The following is a 21,069-nucleotide window of genomic DNA, read 5'->3' on the forward strand; positions in this document are numbered from 1 at the left end:
GTCCCTTGCCCCCCACCCCTATACCTCATAAAACACTTAAGTATCTGTCGCGGCATGGGCAACATCGGGCCCAAAACAGAGCGCCCAAGGCCAAGCATACCAATGGATCCCAACTACCCACTGAACAGAAGAACCCCCCAAGTCAACTCCCACTCACGTAGGAGGCAAATAGCCCCTATAAAGGAGCACCCCGAACCCCACCCCACAACCCCACACATTGACATGAAAGTAAACTAGCTGTGACAATATGCTCAGTGTTCAAATATCTATTTACAACAAGGGGTGGTGAGGGACAGAGTCTCTGAATTAAGCAGAAAACTCTCACCCAGTCAAGAGATCAGGGCTAGATCCAACACCGTTTTTTAGCTCACTGCACCATCCCAGTTTCAGAACCTGGCTGTATGCAAATTAGTCTGTTCCTGTCCCAGTGCATGATGGGAACAGGGCAAACCAAACTACAAAAGCCAATTCTTACACTGGGAAGGAAACAAGCTCCCGGGGACCGGTTTCTGGCATTACAGCCGTCTTCGGCCCGGTTTGCTTGAATCCTGATGGTGCAATGACCAAGGGACTCATGTCTGAGTATACCCTTCCATGCTTAGGGTGGACAAAAATATTTACAACAAGGGGTGGTGAGGGACAGAGTCTCTGAATTAAGCAGAAAACTCTCACCCAGTCAAGAGATCAGGGCTAGATCCAACACCGTTTTTTAGCTCACTGCACCATCCCAGTTTCAGAACCTGGCTGTATGCAAATTAGTCTGTTCCTGTCCCAGTGCATGATGGGAACAGGGCAAACCAAACTACAAAAGCCAATTCTTACACTGGGAAGGAAACAAGCTCCCGGGGACCGGTTTCTGGCATTACAGCCGTCTTCGGCCCGGTTTGCTTGAATCCTGATGGTGCAATGACCAAGGGACTCATGTCTGAGTATACCCTTCCACGCTTAGGGTGGACAAAAATATTTACAACAAGGGGTGGTGAGGGACAGAGTCTCTGAATTAAGCAGAAAACTCTCACCCAGTCAAGAGATCAGGGCTAGATCCAACACCGTTTTTTAGCTCACTGCACCATCCCAGTTTCAGAACCTGGCTGTATGCAAATTAGTCTGTTCCTGTCCCAGTGCATGATGGGAACAGGGCAAACCAAACTACAAAAGCCAATTCTTACACTGGGAAGGAAACAAGCTCCCGGGGACCGGTTTCTGGCATTACAGCCGTCTTCGGCCTGGTTTGCTTGAATCCTGATGGTGCAATGACCAAGGGACTCATGTCTGAGTATACCCTTCCACGCTTAGGGTGGACAAAAATATTTACAACAAGGGGTGGTGAGGGACAGAGTCTCTGAATTAAGCAGAAAACTGTCACCCAGTCAAGAGATCAGGGCTAGATCCAACACCGTTTTTTAGCTCACTGCACCATCCCAGTTTCAGAACCTGGCTGTATGCAAATTAGTCTGTTCCTGTCCCAGTGCATCTTGGGAACAGGGCAAACCAAACTACAAAAGCCAATTCTTACACTGGGAAGGAAACAAGCTCCCGGGGACCGGTTTCTGGCATTACAGCCGTCTTCGGCCCGGTTTGCTTGAATCCTGATGGTGCAATGACCAAGGGACTCATGTCTGAGTATACCCTTCCACGCTTAGGGTGGACAAAAATATTTACAACAAGGGGTGGTGAGGGACAGAGTCTCTGAATTAAGCAGAAAACTCTCACCCAGTCAAGAGATCAGGGCTAGATCCAACACCGTTTTTTAGCTCACTGCACCATCCCAGTTTCAGAACCTGGCTGCATGCAAATTAGTCTGTTCCTGTCCCAGTGCATGATGGGAACAGGGCAAACCAAACTACAAAAGCCAATTCTTACACTGGGAAGGAAACAAGCTCCCGGGGACCGGTTTCTGGCATTACAACCGTCTTCGGCCCGGTTTGCTTGAATCCTGATGGTGCAATGACCAAGGGACTCATGTCTGAGTATACCCTTCCACGCTTAGGGTGGACAAAAATATTTACAACAAGTATAAGAATTGGCTTGGTAGTTTGGTCTGCCCTGTTCCCATGATGCACTGGGCCAGGGTCAGACTAATTTGCATATAGCCAATTTCTGAGCTGGGATGGTGCAGTGAGCTAAAAAACGGTGATGGATCAAGCCCTGATCTTTGGACTGGGTAAGAGTGGTCTGCTTAATTCAGACACTCTGTTCATCACCACCCCCTTTTCTGAATCAGTGTTCAAATATCAGCACAATAAAACACAGCTGTGCAGCTCCTCTCAGCTGGAGCCTGTGACATCCGCAGAAAGACTCAGTTCCCCGAAATCTCTCAATGGTCCTTTCCAGAGTGATTAGAGTCAGTAGGCGCAGCAACTGCGAGAAGCAGAGCGTTTCCAAGATCTAGACCTCCTGTTCCTTTTGCCCCAGGCATTTTGGTCCCCCCGGTCCTGTGACGGGTCTCTCGAGTGGCCCGGGTCCAGACCCGGTTGAGCATGTGGCCTGACTCACCGTTTCATCAGTCCATTTGATGACGTCCTCCGGCGTATGGAAGAAGTGAGTTCGCGATTGGAAGACCACCCGTAGGCGGGCCGGGTAGATCAAGGAGTATTGAATCTTCAGACCTCGCAGTTTCGCCTTGGCGGCAATAAAGGAGTGCCGCTGCTGTTGTACGATTCTGGTATAGTCGGGGAAGATCATGATCTTCTGGTTCTCGAACAGAAGGGAGTCTTTGGCCCTCGCTTCCCGTAATATAGTGTCTCTATCATGGAAATTTAGGATTCTAGCTATCACCGGTCTGGGCCGCTCTCCCACTGGCGGCTTCTGTGTCAGGGCCCTATGGGCGCGCTCTATCACAAAACAACGAGATAGGACATCCGGGGAGAGCCAGCTCTCCAACCATTGGGACAAGAATTGTTCCATATTGCCCTTCTCGCATCCCTCCGGAAAACCCACAAAACGAAGGTTGTTCCTGCGCGCCCGCCCTTCGGCATCTTCCACACGAAGCGCAAGGCCCTTTTGAATGTTTTCCATTGCCGCCATTTTCTGCTTCAGGGTCCCAACGTTGTCCTCCACCACCGAAATTCTGGATTCTGCCTCCGTAATACGTGCCACCGCATTTCGCAGGTCTTGACGCAGCAGGGTCACGTCCTCCCCAGCTGCCCCTATCTTGGCATCCAGCATGTCCCTGGACTGGGTAATCGCCGCCATGAGCGCTGCATTGTCCGGCCCGATCCCTGGCCACCTCCTGTCGCTCCGGGCCCCCCACTTGGTCCCGTGAATTTGTCGATGGGTCCCTGTTTGGCGGGCCCACTGCCCCTCTGGTCATGGCTGAGGCACACCCAGGGGCTGCTGACCTCGGAGCGTTTGCAGATCGTCTCAGCGGGGGCCCCTCGCACCACCAGTAACGGCCAAGGGTAGTCCACACGAATGTCCTCTCTACCCACAGGCACACAGTTCTCTCACTCTGCTGCCGTCTGTTACTGGGGGGGGCACACTGGGAGGTACAGAGTCACCCCCTTGTCGTAGGTTCGCAGCGCGGTTCCGGCCGGGCCCCGTCCTGCTGCTCTTGGTCTGGCCTTCGCTCCACCGAGGGCCTCGTGGCACCGCCGTCTCCCACACAGTCTAAATGCGCCAGGCTTTCACAGGTACCGCAGTTGCTGGCCCCGGTCCCCCTTCGCCCTTCGGTAACACTCACAAAGGGCCCCCAGAAAGTCACTCACTCCGTCACTCTGTCACCTCCGACTCCTTTGCAAGGCCTCTCCAGGTCCGGGTGTGATACTTGCCGGACCGCTCGTAGGTCAAGGAAGCACAGCAACGCTATGCCCGGCTTGCCGGGTGGGGTCTTGTACCAGGGGTCACAGCTCCGCCGGATTCTCCACTTCACTGCCGGGAACCACCAAACTCAAGGTCCCGGTCGCACGGACTCGATGTAGGCCTCAGCGTCCTCCGGGCGTTTCCGATGCACTGGCCATCTCAGCCTTCTTGGTGAATTAAGGCAGAAGACTCGCCCACAGTCCCGCTGACAGTGAGAGGCGCCGGGCCCAGGATAAATGATGGCGCGGCCCGCCCGCGTGGAAGCTTCTCGACCGGGAGGCGCAAAATCGAGGCCCTGGCTGCACCTCCCGGGATCAGGCCGCAGGGCGCCCCTGCCGCTATGTCTGCGTCGGAGGGACCGGCAACACCGCACTCGGCACCAGGTGACTCTTCACACCTTCCGCCGCAAGTGCCCTAAGTGTGGGCCGCAGATCGGGTCCGGGGGCCAGGATTAATCGACGGATAAGTGTCGGGCTGGCGGGAGCTCTAGAAGGCTGCGTCCACCATCTTCGCCCGCGAAGCCACGCCCTCACAAACACCGCTTTTTATAGCTTAAATCAACCTGTTCGAGAAGCCTCTAGCAGGCGCTCTCGCCCATCTATTCACAAGTGCTGGCCCCCATCTCTGCATCAGACCCACCCAGACAGACCTGGCCAGATTCTGTTTGGGCTGTGCTGAGGCAAAAGACATTCCTTTCCCAATCTCGGCCTTGGAGACTTGCGCGGCCATCCTCCCTCTGTCCTAGCGATAAGTATGGAATGCATGAAAACACTCTGAAGGTACAACATAACCTCACGAGGCATCCTCACGAGATGCCTCGCACCTGCTTGTACTGGTTTACGTGAAAAACATGTTTATGTTACTGCTGAAATGTAACTCCAGGTCAAGGCAGCACAAAATGGAAGTGCAATGCAACAAAATGGACGAGCAGAGCATTGCATGGAATCGAGGTCAACACGTGATTTAGCACGTGTAAAATGGCAAATACAGTACATTCCACCCCTTGACCTTCGATTCACCCATCATACCCAATTGGTCTAAATACCATGGATCTGGGACGAAAAAGGGAGACAAGATTAGGAATGCATTGAATGCAACAACATAATGAGATAAAAACACAAATAATGACTATAATAACACCCAAGATATACCGAAGCTGTCCACAATTAGGCAGCCACCCAAACAACCAATCCCACCATCCTTGGTCAACGTCTTGGGTAACCCCTTTCACTAAATCTTTCAAAGCATTATTATGTGCATGGATAGACGTAGAATGCTCAGATAAATTTAAACAACATAGCCCATCAAAGTCCTCGCAACCGTGGTTATGTTTTAGCAGCAAATAGTCCACAGCTGCCTAATTTTGCAAAACAGCTTTGCTTGTTCCTTGAACATCTAATAATAATTCAGCTAAAGTGACAGAAGTGTGATTGAGATTCTTCACAATTAAACAGGCAAGCTTAGCAATTGTTCTGGCATTATAAACAGACAGTCCTGGCACTCCTACAATGGAAAGGGCCAAACTAGTATATTCTGTTCTAGAAAGCAAATCAATATCGGAGTCACAATCTTCAGGTAATTGAATAGCGGCTCTAGAAGAGCGACTACGTGTAACAGAATGCATGGGAAAAAGCATAAGACTTAATCGTGATAAGGCACAAGGTCCTCCAGTTATGTTAGCTGGTATATAAGTGTATGAAATCACATGGCTAGCGGCTAATACTGTGTGATTGCAAACCATATAATTGGTAACATTACTACAAAAACTGTCATGTCGTGACTGACATAATGTTCGTTGATCAGGGGTCAATTGTTTGCTTTTCTCTAGTTTTAATTGGCCACACTTGCCAATCTTGGTAGGGTCACAAGTTAATTGATAGCAAACGTCTCCAGTAGAGATATTGTAGGTAACAATACTTGTCATGTTCCTCCAGAGGCTATCTGTAACCTCCGGGCAAAAGCGACAGTACTCATAAAGACTCAGATGTGTTTGAACATCACTTTCCTCCACTACCCCATCAAAGTTAGTTTGGTTGAAAATGTGCAGAAGCACCTGTGCAGGGGTAGGTACGGCAACAAGACACGTTGATATCATATCAGCTGTACTCTGAAGATTTCTCATACAGAAATGGGAAGTGTTCAGCACATTCCCGGCCAAGTAGGTCCAGATGTTATCCGGTTGCTGCAACAATGCTGTCATCCGACTCGGGCGGTTGATCCCATCCGGCATCCCCGGGCCCTCCCGGACCCCTCCGGACACGCCCAAACACCGACCACACAGCGCAAGCATCGCAGCGGCAAGCCATACTGAGATCTAGAAACAGAAAACAAACTGGTATAATCACTCTCGCAAATAACATTTTTCAGCAGGTACATTTTCCCACTTTTCCTGTCCGGGTTTCATGATGACTAGGATGTTATCCCTGCCCTTAGCGATCAATTCTGCAGGTTCAGGAGGTTTGTTTGGGGACTCCACCCATAATTTTGCCCCTGGGTTCTTGTCAGTAGATCCGAACCCACCCTTTCCTCGCACAGTTAGAAGGGCTGGGGCCGTCCCCTTCATGACATTTCCTCCATACACCGGCATGATGACCATTTGGGCAACACGGTCACCAGGTTGCACAATCAGATCATTGTTTCCACTGTTCAATAGGATAACTTTGATCTCCCCCTGGTAATCGGCATCGACCACCCCTCCCAAAACCTGGTTGCCTTTAAGGGCAAGCCCAGATCGAGGGGCGACTAGCCCGAAATGCTCTGGGGGAATTTGAACTCCAATTCCTGTTTAATCAAGGTAATGTCTCGTGGTTGCAATCGATGGAGTTTCAAAGCATGTAAATCAAGACCGGCAGCTTCTGGTGTGGCACGATATGGAGCCAAAGCTCCGGGAGCTGTCTCCCAATACAGAATCGTGTTTGTAGCCACATGAGGCTTAATCTGCAAAGCTGGGGTCAACATGCGCATCAAAGGAGTCTCTGCATCAGCAAGGGGTCGGTTGTTTAAAATCTGCAATGCATCAGACAAGTGATCCCTCCACCCCTTCAATGACCCATCAGACAACTTTTTTAACTGCTCTTTCAGCAAACCATTCATTCTCTCAATCAAACCTGCTGCCTGTGGGTAATAGGGTATGTGATAGATCCACTCAATGTTATGCTGTACACAAAAATCTTGCACCATCTTTCCTTTAAAGTGTGACCCATTGTCACTTTGGACCTGCAATGGATTTCCGTAGTATAAGATCAAAACATTTAACGTTTTCAGAGTGTTAGACTGGGTTGCTCTCTTGCATGGGAAGGCGATGAGATAGCCAGAATAGGTATCCACCACCGTGCATGCATACGGACATCCTCGAATCATTGGCATCGGCCCAATGAAATCAATTTACCATATCTGCCCTGGTAACCTACCTCTGCCTAACTGGCCAGTCACTACCTGTGGGACTGGTCTGTGCTGAGTATGCTGACAAACAGGACAGTGAATGATTGCAGTCTTAATTAAATCTAAGGGAATATACATCCCTCTACTTTCAGCCCACCTGCTAGTGGCTCACTCGCCCAAATGTCCACTTTTCTGGTGTGCCCATTTAGCCATGCCCACCAAGTCAGAATCCTGCGTCTCCACCTCAGCTTCATGAATCTTCGCCTCTTGGTCTGCAAAGGAATTGCACCAACGCTCTAGTGAGTCAGTCGGGCAATGAGCATCAACATGATACACTGTAACTGTACTCTGGGACATCAGTTCCCAAATTTCCTGCCACAACTCCTTTCCCCCGACCTCCCTGTTGTGAATCATCCAATTGTGAGCATGCCATGTGGGAAGCCCATTGGCGGTAGACCATGAATCAGTGTAAATGTGACATGTACCAGGGAGCTCTTGCTTTAATACCTGGTAAACAGCATACAATTCTGCAAACTGACTACGTCTTCCCTCTCCAGTAGTTGACAACAACTTTTTGGTCACCGGATTATATGACACTGCCTTCCAATGTCTCTTGGTCCCCACATATCTGGCTGAGCCATCTGTAAACCACACATGCTTTTTGTCCTCCGCGGACAACTCTGAAAAAGGCCCACCCCATTTCACCGAGGACTCTCGCACTTTAGGTACATCTTGCAACATTTCTGCATCTACTATGGCAGTCTGCGCCACTTGCTCATGCAGCACTGCGGTCCCCTTAGAACCAACTTGTGCTCTGTCTTGTATGTACCACTTCCATTTTATGACGCTAGCCTCCTGTGCATGCCCAATCCTGTGTGTCTTGGGTAAGCTCATCACCCATTGCATGATAGGTATCTCAGGTCTCAAAAACACATTGTGCCCTAGGGTCAACTGCTCGGTATCCACCAGAGCTCAATACCATGCCAACAACTGCTTTTCAAAAGGAGTATACCGCTCTCCAGCATCAGATAATTTCTTTGTCCAAAACTCTAGGGGCACTTTCTGTCTCCCTTGCTTTTGCCACAGGCTCCAGGTTGCATATTGATCCTGGACAGTTACATTTAAATCAATGCTTCCCTCTTGTATGGGCCATAAATCCAAGGCACGCGGTATAGCCTCCTTCGCTGACTCAAATACCTGTTGCTGTGCCTCCGCCCACTCAAACTCATGCTTCTTCCGCGTTACCTTGTACAGAGGGGCCAAAATCTGACTCAAATGGGGAATGTGCTGCCTCCAAAAACCAAACAGTCCAATGCAGCGCTGCGCTTCCTTCCTGTTTTTTGGCACTGCAAACTCTTTGATCTTTTGCCTCACTTGTGGCAGCACTTCCCTGTGTCCCTGATGCCACTGAATGCCTAAAAACTTCACGCTCTGAGAGGGTCCCTGCACCTTCTCGGGGTTAATCACCCACCCTTTGCTTTGCAAGTGCTCTACCACTCTGTCTAGTTGACCCTGCACCTGTTCTTGGGTCTCTTCTTGAATCAACACATCATCAATGTAATGACAAAGTTGGACTCCAGAAATGACTGACACCTCGTCCAAATGCTCAGCCACCAGCCGGTGACAGATCGTGGGACTATGTAAATACCCCATAGGAAGAGATTGAAACGAGTACTGCCTACCACCCCATGAGAACGCGAATTGTTCCTGGCACTCAGGGGCAATTGGAATTGTGAAAAAAGCATTGGGAACATCAAGTGCCGCATACCATGTCCCATTGTGTTTCTGAATTTTCTCAATCAAAGTGATGGTGTCTGGGACCGCGGCTGTCAACGGGGGTGTATGCTTATTAAGCTTGCGCTAATCATCTGTCATGCGCCAGCTTCCGTCCGGTTTGCGCAAGGGCCACACAGGGTTATTCCATGCCGTGGTAATTGGTCTCACCACTCCCACCTCCACCAAGTCCCGAATGGTTGCGGTAATCTCATCATGTCCCCCTGGAATCCTGTACTGCTTTATGTGAACCACTTTTGTTGCTTGGGGCACCTTCACTGGGGGAATCTTCAAGCGCCCCACCCTCACAGCAGCTACAGAGAAGTACTGCTTTGACCCAAACTTATAGCATCCGTCATCTAAGTATAGGGTCATACCTTTCAGAATGTCAATGCCAATAATGTACTCAGGAATAGGCACAATCAAAACAGTGTATGCTCTCTTGGGAAGTCTGCCAATTTTCATTTGAATTACCGTTTACACTGCTGGTGTTTCCTGTCCTCCCAAACCTGTGATAGTAAAAAATTGTCCTCTAAATTTCCGTGGATTGCCATGTATCAATGTGGCCTCCGCTCCGGTGTCTACCAAAGCCCGCACCTCCTGAACATTTCTATTTTTCCAATAGATCTCAACCCTCACATGTGGTCTATTATCTTTGCGAGCCCATCCCTGTACCGGAGCTTGGCCAATTTCCTAATCTAATTTTCGCCTGCGCAGCTTTGCATCTGCCCGGCGCAGGTCCCGTCGCAGATCTGAATACAATGTTGGGTAACCCTCAGGGAACAACTCCTCCTCATCCCGGTCCCCATCTGAATCTGTGCATTCTCTGACCCAACCTTTCTCTTTTGTCACTCTCACATGAGATTCCCTCTCTCTCTCTCTCTCTCTCTCTCCCTCTTGACCTGCTTTTTCAGGCTTCTCCTCAGGCTCTGATTCCCTGCGACTCACTTTCTTGTTATCTTTTCTATTCACATGCCTACTCCCCTCCTTCCTATCCAGTCCTCGCTTACGGTACATCTCCAACATGCTTCTGGTCTCAATACCATCAATCTCACTTCTTGACGCCCCAACCTTTAACAGCGCCAAAAACATATCACGTCTGGTCACTCGGTTGTTATCAGTCCGGGACTCTGAGCGTGAAATTCTGTCTGGCTTGGCCCATTCCCCAAGCTCTCCCAGCTCACGGACTGCCTCGGCTACTTCCCCTATGGTATTGCCAGTTTGATTAATTTAAAAAGTCATTATCACTGCTTTGTATGCAGGGGCGCCAAACAAATGATTTTGTCCCGCATTGACACAGTCGTCAACTGACACATCAAATTATGCGCCTCACCTACCAGAACAGCTAACTTCATCCCCTCCTCCTTAATTCTTTGTGATGCATCTCTTAGGGTGAATCATGGTTTTTCATTCCCAGGCCAATCTGAATCTGTGGGGTACCTATGGTCACACCCCCGGGCAGCTAACTGCAACAGAGTCGTTTGATCATCACCATGAAAAGTCCGAAAGTATCCCTGCACAGTGGGATCAGTACTGAGAGTACAACATTTGGCAGCATCCCCCTCATCTAACATGACCCCAGAAGTGCCGTGATCATAAAGGCGCACCATCAAAGCTAATAGCGTCTCACCAGGCTTCTGTCTAAACCTCGCTAAAAGGTCACTTATTTCTTGCTGGGTAAAATCCTCCAAACTATTTAACATGACTCCATCCGGGTTCCCTGGAGCGATTTGAAGTTTCCGTCTTAAAATGGGCTGTGCTTCCACTCTCTTAGCATTTCTGCCTTCCTCGCCCTTCCCCTCCTCCTGCAAGGGCTGCTCTCCTTCTGAGGAGAATTCTGACGATTCCCAGATATTGGAGTCCCAATTTGATGGGTCAAAATCTAAGCCTGCTTTAGCAATCGCTAAATGAACCTTTCGTTTGCTCACTCGCCCTCTCCTTTTTTTATATCTGTATTCAGCAACACGGACTGCAGCCTGCTCAGCTATCGTCTGATATGTTTCTAACTTATCTTTTAATAACTTATTCTGACAGGAAAGCATCGTAGAAAGATTCTTCGCTTCAATAAGTTGTTTTTCTAAGCTCAACTGTTCTCGCTGCAGAGCTAAACATTTGTCAAAAAACTTGACGGTGGGCATGTAAGAGAGCCCAACCCCTGCGACCCACTGTACATAATTCCTTTCCTTTCTCCACAGGAACCTTCTGTAAACAATTTAAAACATCTTCTGGCGTTGCTTCGCCCAGTCAGTCAAACCAGCTCTCACTTAATCCTGAGCTTTTAGCATACTCACGCGCCAGCGCGGAGTACGGCGTCGCCTCTCATCCAGGAATATGCATGGGAGCTAAAGGGATTTCACTCGGTGCCAAAGAACCAAAACCACTTTTCGTCTTTTTAAACATGTTTCTCCCCGCGTAATTTACGTATCCTGCCACCGACTACGCCAAAATGTATTGCTTTGCCCACTTGCATAATCTGAATTTACGCACACCACTTACTCACACAGAAACTCCAAAACTCCTGTGGAGGTAAAAATGAGCTTTATTAATATTGTAGGCAAAGGCAATAAGGCACTGAAGCTAATAATTTCTTAGGCACTGAGTGAAAGGCAATAAACAATGAATACACCACACTATATACATAAATATGAAACTGTGAATACAGGTATATAAACAGTTAATGTACAAAGCACCTCACCAGATTCCTTTGCAGCACCGGAGACTTCAATATCCCTGGGCCAAGCACTGAACACCAAGTTGGGAACCCGCAGACCGGGCTCAGGGAGTAATCTCTTTGGGTACCAAAGTTGTCCCGCGAGTGTGTCCACTCCAAGACTGAGTTCCTGAGCTCCACCCCACAGACACCGGTTTTTATAGCTTAAATCAACCTGTTCGAGAAGCCTCTAGCAGACGCTCCCGCCCATCTATTCACAAGTGCTGGCCCCCATCTCTGCATCAGACCCACCCAGACAGCCCTGGCCAGATACTGTTTGGGCTGTGCCGAGGCAAAAGACATTCCTTTCCCAATCTCCGGCCTTGGAGACTTGCACGGCCATCCTCCCTCTGTCCTAGCGATAAGTATGGAATGCATGAAAACACTCTGAAGGTACAACAAAACCTCACGAGGCATCCTCACAAGATGCCTCGCACCTGCTTGTACTGGTTTATGTGAAAAACATGTTTATGTTACTGCTGAAGTGTAACTCCAGGTCAAGGCAGCACAAAATGGAAGTGCGATGCAACAAAATGGAAGAGCAGAGCATTGCATGGAATCGAGGTCAACATGTGATTTAGCACGTGTAAAATGGCAAATGCAGTACAAGGTTTGAAGTAAAAATAAAAAGAAATTGGTTGCCCAAAGTCAATAAAAAGGACTTTTGAAGGCAAAGAGTTGTAATTTATGATTCTAGGATAAGTAATCTGCGGCTAGATGTCTTTATCAGATGGACCGGTTACTTACCTTCGGTAACATGTTATCTGGTAGAGACAGGATCTAGCCACAGATTCCTTATCAGCCCACCCCTCCTGCCCACTCTGCAAACTGAGGGCCATGTAGTCTCCCAGATCCCCTCCCTGCATACTACTACAGTGCTTTAAATCTGTACTTGTCGATACAAGGTTTTTCCCCTTTTGGCCCATTCTTTCCAGAGACTGTTTCTCTACGTGGCTATGCGTTGCTGGTGCGGAAATAGTACCAAGTGAAACGGACATCGGGGTAGGGCTTATATAGACTCGGTTGATGTCACATTTGAAAGACAAAGTCTCTACAGAGTTGCTTGATGCCATCTACCGACTAGGCAGAGGTAGTGCTGAAAAAACTTCCGGATTCAGCCTGGGGAGGATTCTAAGATCAGAAATCTGTGTCTAGATTCTGTCTCTACCAGATAAGGCGTTACCGAAGGTAAGTAACTTGTCCATTAAGCACTTTTAATGGCTTCTGCCTCTACATTGGTAGGTTAAGGTTTTAATACTCCATCTTTAAAAGTTGTTTTTAGGTTTGGATGTTTTTAATAATAAAATAAAAATGATAGTCTCATGTAAAGCTTCAGGGATCCTGCTACAGGCTGATCAGTTAAATGCCCATGAATTCACTGAAAGTACATATGGGAGGTTGAGTTATGAGTACGCAAGTTCTCTGTAGCATACATTTCCAGCTTGTCTTTTTTTGCAAGCCGTTAATTACTTTTTGTTTTTTCCTATTAGGTATTCTTTGTGTGGCTGACCAGTGCCATGGATTGCGTGAGCTTGCCTTGAACTACTACTTGCTAAGTGATGATCTTTTACTTGCTTTGTCATCCGAGAAACATGTGCGATTGGAACACCTTCGAATTGATGTTGTCAGTGAAAATCCAGGGCAGACTCAGTTCCACACAATTCAGAAGAGCAGCTGGGACGCTCTTATTAAGCATTCTCCCAAAGTGAACTTGGTTATGTATTTTTTCTTGTATGAAGAAGAATTTGACCCATTTTTTCGATATGAAACACCAGCCACTCATCTTTACTTTGGGCGATCTGTGAGCAAAGATGTTTTGGGTCGTGTTGGGATGACTTGCCCTCGATTAGTTGAGCTGGTTGTCTGCGCCAATGGGCTGCGCCCCCTGGATGAAGAGCTAATTCGTATTGCAGAGCGTTGCAAGAATCTGACTGCCATTGGGCTAGGGGAATGTGAGGTTTCCTGCAGTGCCTTTGTTGAGTTTGTTAAAATGTGTGGCGGACGATTATCTCAGCTGTCGATCATGGAGGAGGTGCTGATACCAGACGAGAAGTATAGTTTGGAGCAGATTCATTGGGAAGTGTCCAAGCACCTGGGTAGAGTTTGGTTTCCAGACATGATGCCCACTTGGTGAAGTGTCTCAAAAGCTTGTCCTTTGCAAATCGTGTAATAGAGCACAGTCAATCAAAAGCACCCTAATTAACTGTGTACCACAGATATTAATTTTATTTTAAAGTCTAATTTCAATGCTTTTGTTGCCTATAAATGTTTTTATATTTGCAGCTGCTTTTCCAAGGCAACATATCTGTTTGTAAAGAAAAACCCTAGGGAACATTTTGATTCAGAATATCATTTTGTTTTTTGTCGGTGCTATTAAAATCATGTATTTATGTAGAATCGCCTGTTTCTGACTCAGTTATTGAACACTATCGTAGAATACATGTACGATAAATATGGCAACTCCTGAGTTTGCATGCCCTTTTAAAAATGATTTTACAATCTATTGTTTTTCTTTATACCCTTGTTCTTGTTCCTACGTAAGACTCTCAGAGAAGCTACCAATCAAATACAATTCTTAAAGGTTCTCATGCTCCTCTGACAGAGTTGGAGCACCGTTAGACCTGGGGTTACCAGTCCACATGAGGATAGCATGGCACAGAGTTGGCAAGGATAAACTCAAGTCAATTTGTGTTATGCTTGCATCACACCCCCATCAGTAATTCAATGCCTATCCACCAAAAAGAATGATGCTACACCAATTTAGAAAAATAAGTTCCTTTTTATAAAAACACTTTAAAGAATCTCTCTTGGTTCTTCAGATGTGCAGAAACTTATCTCAGGTTATAATTCTACTTTTGATTCTGACCACTTATATGCTTCACATTACTTCCATTGTCCCATTTCCCCAGGATGACAGTATATCAGAAGAACATTGGCATCCTAGCTTCTCAGCGTTACTATCAGATTGAATGAGGAATCAGTCAGGTTAACACTTCCTTATACAGAAACCAATTTGTACATTACCCCGACGATCTCATTGGCAACAGTAGCTGGAAATTTACAGATGCTCAGTCAACAGTTCCCCCTACTAGCATATTTGAAAACTGGGTATAGCAGCTGTCGATCTAAGAGAAAACAGGAAGATTACTTTTTCAAATCACACAGATACCTAGCTTTTATGTTGTCTGTAGGAGAGTAGGGTCTGCAATCCTATGATCACCCAGATTTTTTGCTTTCGTTTCACTGGTTTACGACTTTCTCTGGCTGTGGGCCTGCCAATCAGACCCACAGCCTGGCTGTTCTCTTTCTAAATTACGATATGTACCCTAGGTGCATTTACCAATTGGTACTGGGCCACCTTATCAGACCCTGTAACTCAGGGCATAGGTGTACCCAGGGCCGCCAGGGGCTGCAGCATGTATTATGCCACCCCTGGCTGGCCTCCTAAATTTGACACAACTGGCTGCATGACAGCTGGGGCGAAGTCGTGTAATCACCCTTTGCTTTGGATATAGTAGCCTATATCTAACCATACCATGGACACCCGAGTTCCTATCAGTCACTCCTATGGCAGGCCTTGACAATCCTGAAGGCAGAGTGCATGGGCTCGTGTGAACTGTGTTCTGGCCCGAGCCGAGCCGGTTGCAGCTTGCGGAGAAAAGACCCAATGGCTGTTCCATGATAACGCGTACCACATCGGTAACTTCGGTGTCGCGTTATCAAGACATGTCGAGTAAGGTGTCATACGAATCGGGGTGCTGCCCTCTCACCAACCCTGGCGACGAGGTTAGCATTCCGCCCTTCTAGAGGGACACGACATGTACGTAACTGTGAACCCCGGTTAAAGTTAACGAAAGCCTCAGCTCCACAAAATGGAGGCTGCCACCACAGACACGAGTCTGACCTCCTGCTGCTGGGAGTCCTTCCAGCGAGGAGCACTTGGACAAAGGGTTTCCTGTCGAGGGCGGTGTTCGCACCGTCCCAGACAGGGTTTGTGTATTCTGGGTAGGTAGGGCTTTTGCGAGAAGGTGACTGCGGAGTGGCACCCCGGTGCTCACTACGCATCTGCCGGTTAGAACCAGTTCCAGGGGCGACAGCCCTGGCCTGGGGAAAGTCCGGCAGGGGAGAGGGGTGTAACTACCCCCCTTCCTGGTCCCACCCTTAGGGCAGGACCTAGTCATGTACCCACCCCTTTCTTTAGAATAAAGGCCGGAGCGGGGACCCTTCCAAATTAGATCATCTTTGAATCAAGAATACTTTCTACGAAAGGACTTCAAGACTCTTCTCAAGATTTCTCCCTTGTGGCTAAGGAGTAGTCACCCTGCATCAGCGGGCACCAACTAAGAACTCTGCGGTTTGCTGTAAGTCCTTCCTCAAGGAATCCGACGGCCCAGCTCGACGAGAACCGGCTTCCCTGGCACCTCTGACCTCTACCCACGTCATCAGCTCAGCTGTGATCGGTGGGTGCGACGAGACCTCGAGGGACCGGCCATCATCAGAACCTGCACGCTCTTAAAACCAGCACGACCATCGAGGTAACTCTCTGGTGAGTGCTCTGGGGTCCGAGAAGCCCCGACCCTGAGCCGCTCCAGCACCGAAGTGCAGCCTCCCAGCATCTCCACGATCTGCGTGGGGCCCTTCTGCTCGCTGCTCAGCACGTTGTCTGGTCACTAGCCGCTGGCTTGTGCCCTTCTGTGACGACATCCGAGAATCATCACTGCTGGTCTGGTTGCTCCAGACCGGCCCTTGCTTCCATCTTTGCGAGAAGCACCCCGGACCCTCCTGGTCCACTCAAGACGCCATCTTAGGCCTACCACGTGGCCCTGAGATCTGCCAAGGCTTGTTGCCCCATCCTGGGCCCAGCGACGCCGACAGCATCATCCTTCGTGGGACAGCTCGCACCTCCACCGTGGTCGCCGACAACGCCTCCTGGTCCGTGAGACTGCAGAGCCTAGCGTCGCCCACTCACCTGGTCGAGGTGACGGCCAACCGGTGCCTTCCTGGTACCCTCTGACTACTGGCTAGTAGTACGAACTTGGTCCCCTCTGCTTTCAGGTTTCTTCAATCTCCGATCCAGGCTTGGATCTCTACGAACTATTCAGCACTGGTCGCCGGCCAGCAACTTCTTTTCTTCCGGCTCCTGGCTCGTCAGCGAAGACCCCGACGCCTGTAAGACTTGTGCAGCCGCAGCCCTCGTGGCTAGGTAACTCGGCATTTCGATGCCTGCATAGCCTCCTTACTCTAGGGTCCCGAGTCCCTCGCTTCCGACTTGCCTTATCGGGTCCGCCCGAAACCTTAACCTTCCCGTGTCCTCGGACACTTGTTTTTAAATTGTGCACTTGAAGTATTTGCTAAAGAGATTTAGTTGTGCTTAGTACCCTGTCCTCATAAAGAGTACAGGGCTGTTGTGATTCTTAATAAATATCCTGTTTATTTTCATAACACTTGTGTGGTGTCCTTTCACTGGGTGTTCAAGGGGTACATGTGTGGTAAACCGCTGGCTTAACACGCCCTCTCGAGTCTTTAGCCTTAGACTGCTCGTATCCACGCTACTAGGATAGCTGGTCTATAGGTTGACTTACAACCAAACACCATAAGGGTCGTTGGTACGATACATAGCGGTCGCTAGAATAGCGAACGTTGCATATCGGGCCAACTTCTCACATTGGTGAGCAGCGGTTGGGATTTGAGCTTGCTGTTGTTTTACCACACGTATCCTAAGAATATCTTGTTGAAAGATCGCACAAGTACTGTTAGTACATATAACTAAAAGCTTAGAATACTCTGAGTTCTACTGAACCAGCTGTTGTAGCTCCTCAAGGCTTAGCACACCTTGGCTACAACTCTTAGCAAGGGAACAGTAGGAAAACACATAGTGTAGGTAGGTGCATCACTTACACCACACTAGAAACAGTATGTCGGGCCAGGGAGGAAACTCTGAGTCTCCCCTTGTGTCAGTTGACCCTCCACAGGTCATCCCTTCAGGATATACTGTGCTGAGCTTCAAGGAGTTAAGACGACTGTGTCACTCCCGGAAGATTCAGCAGGGGTCTAACCCCACAACGTCCTTTCTGATTGGTCTCTTGGAGACTTATGATGCCAGGAGAGCTGAGAAACTTCGTAGCTCTTCTAATCCAGAAGGAGACATGCCTCCCCTCGAGGGAACCCGGGACGATCCTGACCTCATACACCTCGCAACTGAGAACGAAGATGGCGAGGAGGATGAGGATGAGGATCTCTCTGGGGATGAGGCAGATAAGGGACAGGTAGAAGTCGTCAGACTAAGCAGGTCCAACTTAAGCAAACATGATAGCGGTACTGGGGAACCCCTGGGGCCACTATCAGGTCAGCTTAACATTGGGAATGGACGAGCCCGATCTCTGTCAAGAGACTCGGGCGGATCCCTTCGAACCAATGGCTCTCACAACTCTTCTCAAAGAGGGATGACATCCCCTCAGAGGAGAGTGTACGAAGCTAAGGAAAGGGCAGCCAATCTGAGGATCGAAAGGGAAGAACTTGCCCTGGCCAAAGAAAGGCTTGCCTTTGCTAGAGAGCAACAGTTAAGTGGGGTAGTCCCCACTGGTGGCAGCAATGTACCTAGTAATAGGGAAAAGAGTTTCGATACGAAACACCTTGGGAAGATAGTGCCCCCCTTTAAACAAGGGGACGACATCCACAAATGGATTACTGCTTTGGAGAGGGCCTGCACTGTGCAGGGTGTTCCCCAGAGTCAGTGGGCAGCTATCTTGTGGCTCTCCTTTGAAGGAAAAGGAAGAGACAAGCTCCTCACCACAAGGGTGGAGGACGCTAACAATTACCAAGTCTTGAAGAATACACTCGTTGAAGGGTTTGGCCTAACCACTGAGCAGTACATGGTGCTGTTCAGGGATACCCAGAAAACGCAGTCTCAAGATTGGTCTGATTTCGTCGATTGTGCCACTAAGGCTTTTGAGGGCTGGTTGCTGGGCAGTAAGGTTACTGATTATCAAGGATTGTATAATTTGATGATGAGAGAACAAATTTTAAACAATTGTCAGAACCAGTTGTTGCATCAGCACCTTGTCGACTCGGATCTGACCTCTCCCCAAGAATTGGGAAAGAAGGCAGACAGATGGGTTCGTACAAGAGTTAAGCAGAACCAGGGCCAGAATCAAGGTGGTCAGAAGAAAGCAGACCAGAAGGGTAAAGATTCTAAAGGGGAACAAAATGACCAGAAGTCTTCGACAGGTCCCCAACAACCCAAAGAGGGTGGGGGTCAGGCTCCCCAAAAGAAGAAAGAAGGCCAATCCAAAAGGTGGTGCCAGTACTGTAAAAGTAAATCTCACTGGTTTAGTGAGTGCACCAAGAAAGGAGGAGGGCAGACTCCTGCCACTGCAGCCCCTAAGGCACCTGTGCCCCCTAGTACAGTCAGCAGTGGTAGTGCGCCTCCCAAGGGTTTAGTAGGGTTAACCCTGGGTTCTGAGGGGCGTGACAACTTAGTTGGCACACTCACTCAGGCTGTCCTTGTCAGTACGGGGGACGCAGACGTATCCCCTGACGTAAGCCCCAATACTTTGGGCAAATACCGACAGACGCCTTTCATAAATGGAAAGATGGCTCAGGCCTATAGGGACACTTGTGCCAGCGTCACCATGGTGACGCCTAACTTTGTGGACCCTGGACAGATCATGCCAGGTACAGAATTCCTGGTGACCAATGCAAGCAATGTCACTACCAATCACAGTATGGCAATTGTAGCTTTCTCCTGGGGAGGGGTAACTGGCCAAAAGAAGGTTGTAGTTAGTCCAGACCTCCCAGTGGATTGTTTGTTGGGCAATGATTTGGAGTCGTCACAATGGTCAGAAGTGGAGCACCGGACTCACATGGAAATGTTAGGTTTGCCAGCACATGTGTTCGCTGTGACTAGGTCACAGGTCAGGAAATGCCCCACTGAACAGGTGCTGGATCCTGGAACAATGGACCAGACACCTCCCAAGAAAAAGAGCAGTAGGGTTAAGGCTGCGCCTTCCCCCTTGCCCCAGGTCGTGGATCAAGTCTCAGAGGAGGCTGACCTACAAGAATTGAGGGAAACTGAGCCTAGGGAGTTCGAACTTGATCAAGTTGAATTCTTGGGTTCAGGGGGACCCTCAAGGGAGGACCTGGGGAAGGATCAGTTAGACTGCCCTTCTCTTGAACCCCTCAGACAGCAGGCTGCTGCTGAGGCTGCTGGGAACGCCACAGGTACCCACAAGGTATACTGGGAAGATGGACTCCTGTACACTGAGTCGAGAGACCCCAAGCCTGGCATGACCAGGAGGCTGGTCGTACCCTTGTCTCAGCGTGGTTTCCTACTTACCTTGGCCCACGAGATTCCCTTAGCAGGTCACTTGGGTCAGACGAAAACGTGGGACAGGCTTGTCTCGCACTTTCACTGGCCTCACATGAACGAAGATACCAAGGAGTTTTGCCGCTCCTGTGTCACTTGCCAAGCCAGTGGTAAGTCAGGTGGCACGACAAAGGCCCCCCTTATACCAATGCCTGTGGTGGGGGTGCCCTTTGAACGGGTGGGGATCGACATCGTCGGTCCCATGGAACCACCTACAGCATCAGGGCACAAGTTTATACTGGTGGTAGTGGATCATGCCACCAGGTATCCTGAAGCTATTCCCCTTAGGACCACTACAGCACCTGTTGTGGCAAGAGCCCTAGTTGGAGTATTCTCCAGAGTGGGCTTCCCTAAGGAGGTCGTCTCCGACAGAGGTGCAAACTTTATGTCGAGCTACTTAACTGCTATGTGGAAGGAGTGTGGTGTCAACTACAAGTTCACTACACCCTATCATCCACAATGCAATGGGCTTGTTGAGAGATTCAACAGGACCCTAAAAGGGATGATTCATGGACTACCGGAAAAGCTTCGGCGTAGATGGGATGTCCTGATCCCCTGCCTCTTGTTCGCCTACAGAGAAGTCCCACAGAAGGGGGTTGGCTACAGCCCTTTTGAACTTCTGTACGGGCATCCTGTAAGGGGACCCCTGTGTTTGGTGAAGGAAGGATGGGAGAGACCTCTCAAAAAGCCTGCAGCCAACATAGTGGACTATGTGCTTGGCCTCCGCTCGCGGATGGCTGAGTACATGGAAAAGGCATCGGAAAACCTTAAGGCCAGCCAAGAACTCCAAAAAGCTTGGCATGACCAAAAGGCTGTCTTGACTGTTTACCAGCCCGGACAGAAGGTGTGGGTGTTGGAGCCAGTGGCCCCAGCAGCACTCAAGGACAAATGGTCCGGGCCCCACACCATCCTGGAGAAAAAGGGAGAGGTCACCTACCTGGTCGACCTGGGAACTCCCCGGAGCCCCCACAGGGTGCTTCATGTCAACAGGATAAAAGCATATGTCGACAGGAAGGACATGAGTTTGCTCATGGCCCTA

At 49.2% G+C, this 21,069-nt stretch overlaps 1 protein-coding gene and 1 pseudogene across 6 annotated transcripts in view; one reads left to right on the forward strand and one right to left on the reverse strand.

Annotated features, from left to right (window-relative positions):
- The window catches only part of FBXL3 (F-box and leucine rich repeat protein 3), a 237,459-nt gene extending 223,397 nt beyond the window's left edge, over positions 1-14,062 (forward strand). For all 6 annotated transcript variants that reach the window (XM_086934845.1, XM_086934850.1, XM_086934851.1 and 3 more), the window contains one exon: positions 13,156-14,062. In XM_086934845.1, coding sequence (XP_086790971.1) covers positions 13,156-13,799 — 644 coding nt within the window. In that variant the 3' untranslated portion in view covers positions 13,800-14,062. The remainder of the gene's footprint in view (positions 1-13,155) is intronic.
- Positions 4,817-6,043, reverse strand: LOC147698212 (uncharacterized; annotated as a pseudogene).
- Positions 14,063-21,069: the final 7,007 nt, after the last annotated feature.

Source organism: Lissotriton vulgaris, chromosome 8 (assembly GCF_964263255.1).
Source record: "Lissotriton vulgaris chromosome 8, aLisVul1.2, whole genome shotgun sequence".
Lineage (NCBI taxonomy): Eukaryota > Metazoa > Chordata > Amphibia > Caudata > Salamandridae > Lissotriton > Lissotriton vulgaris.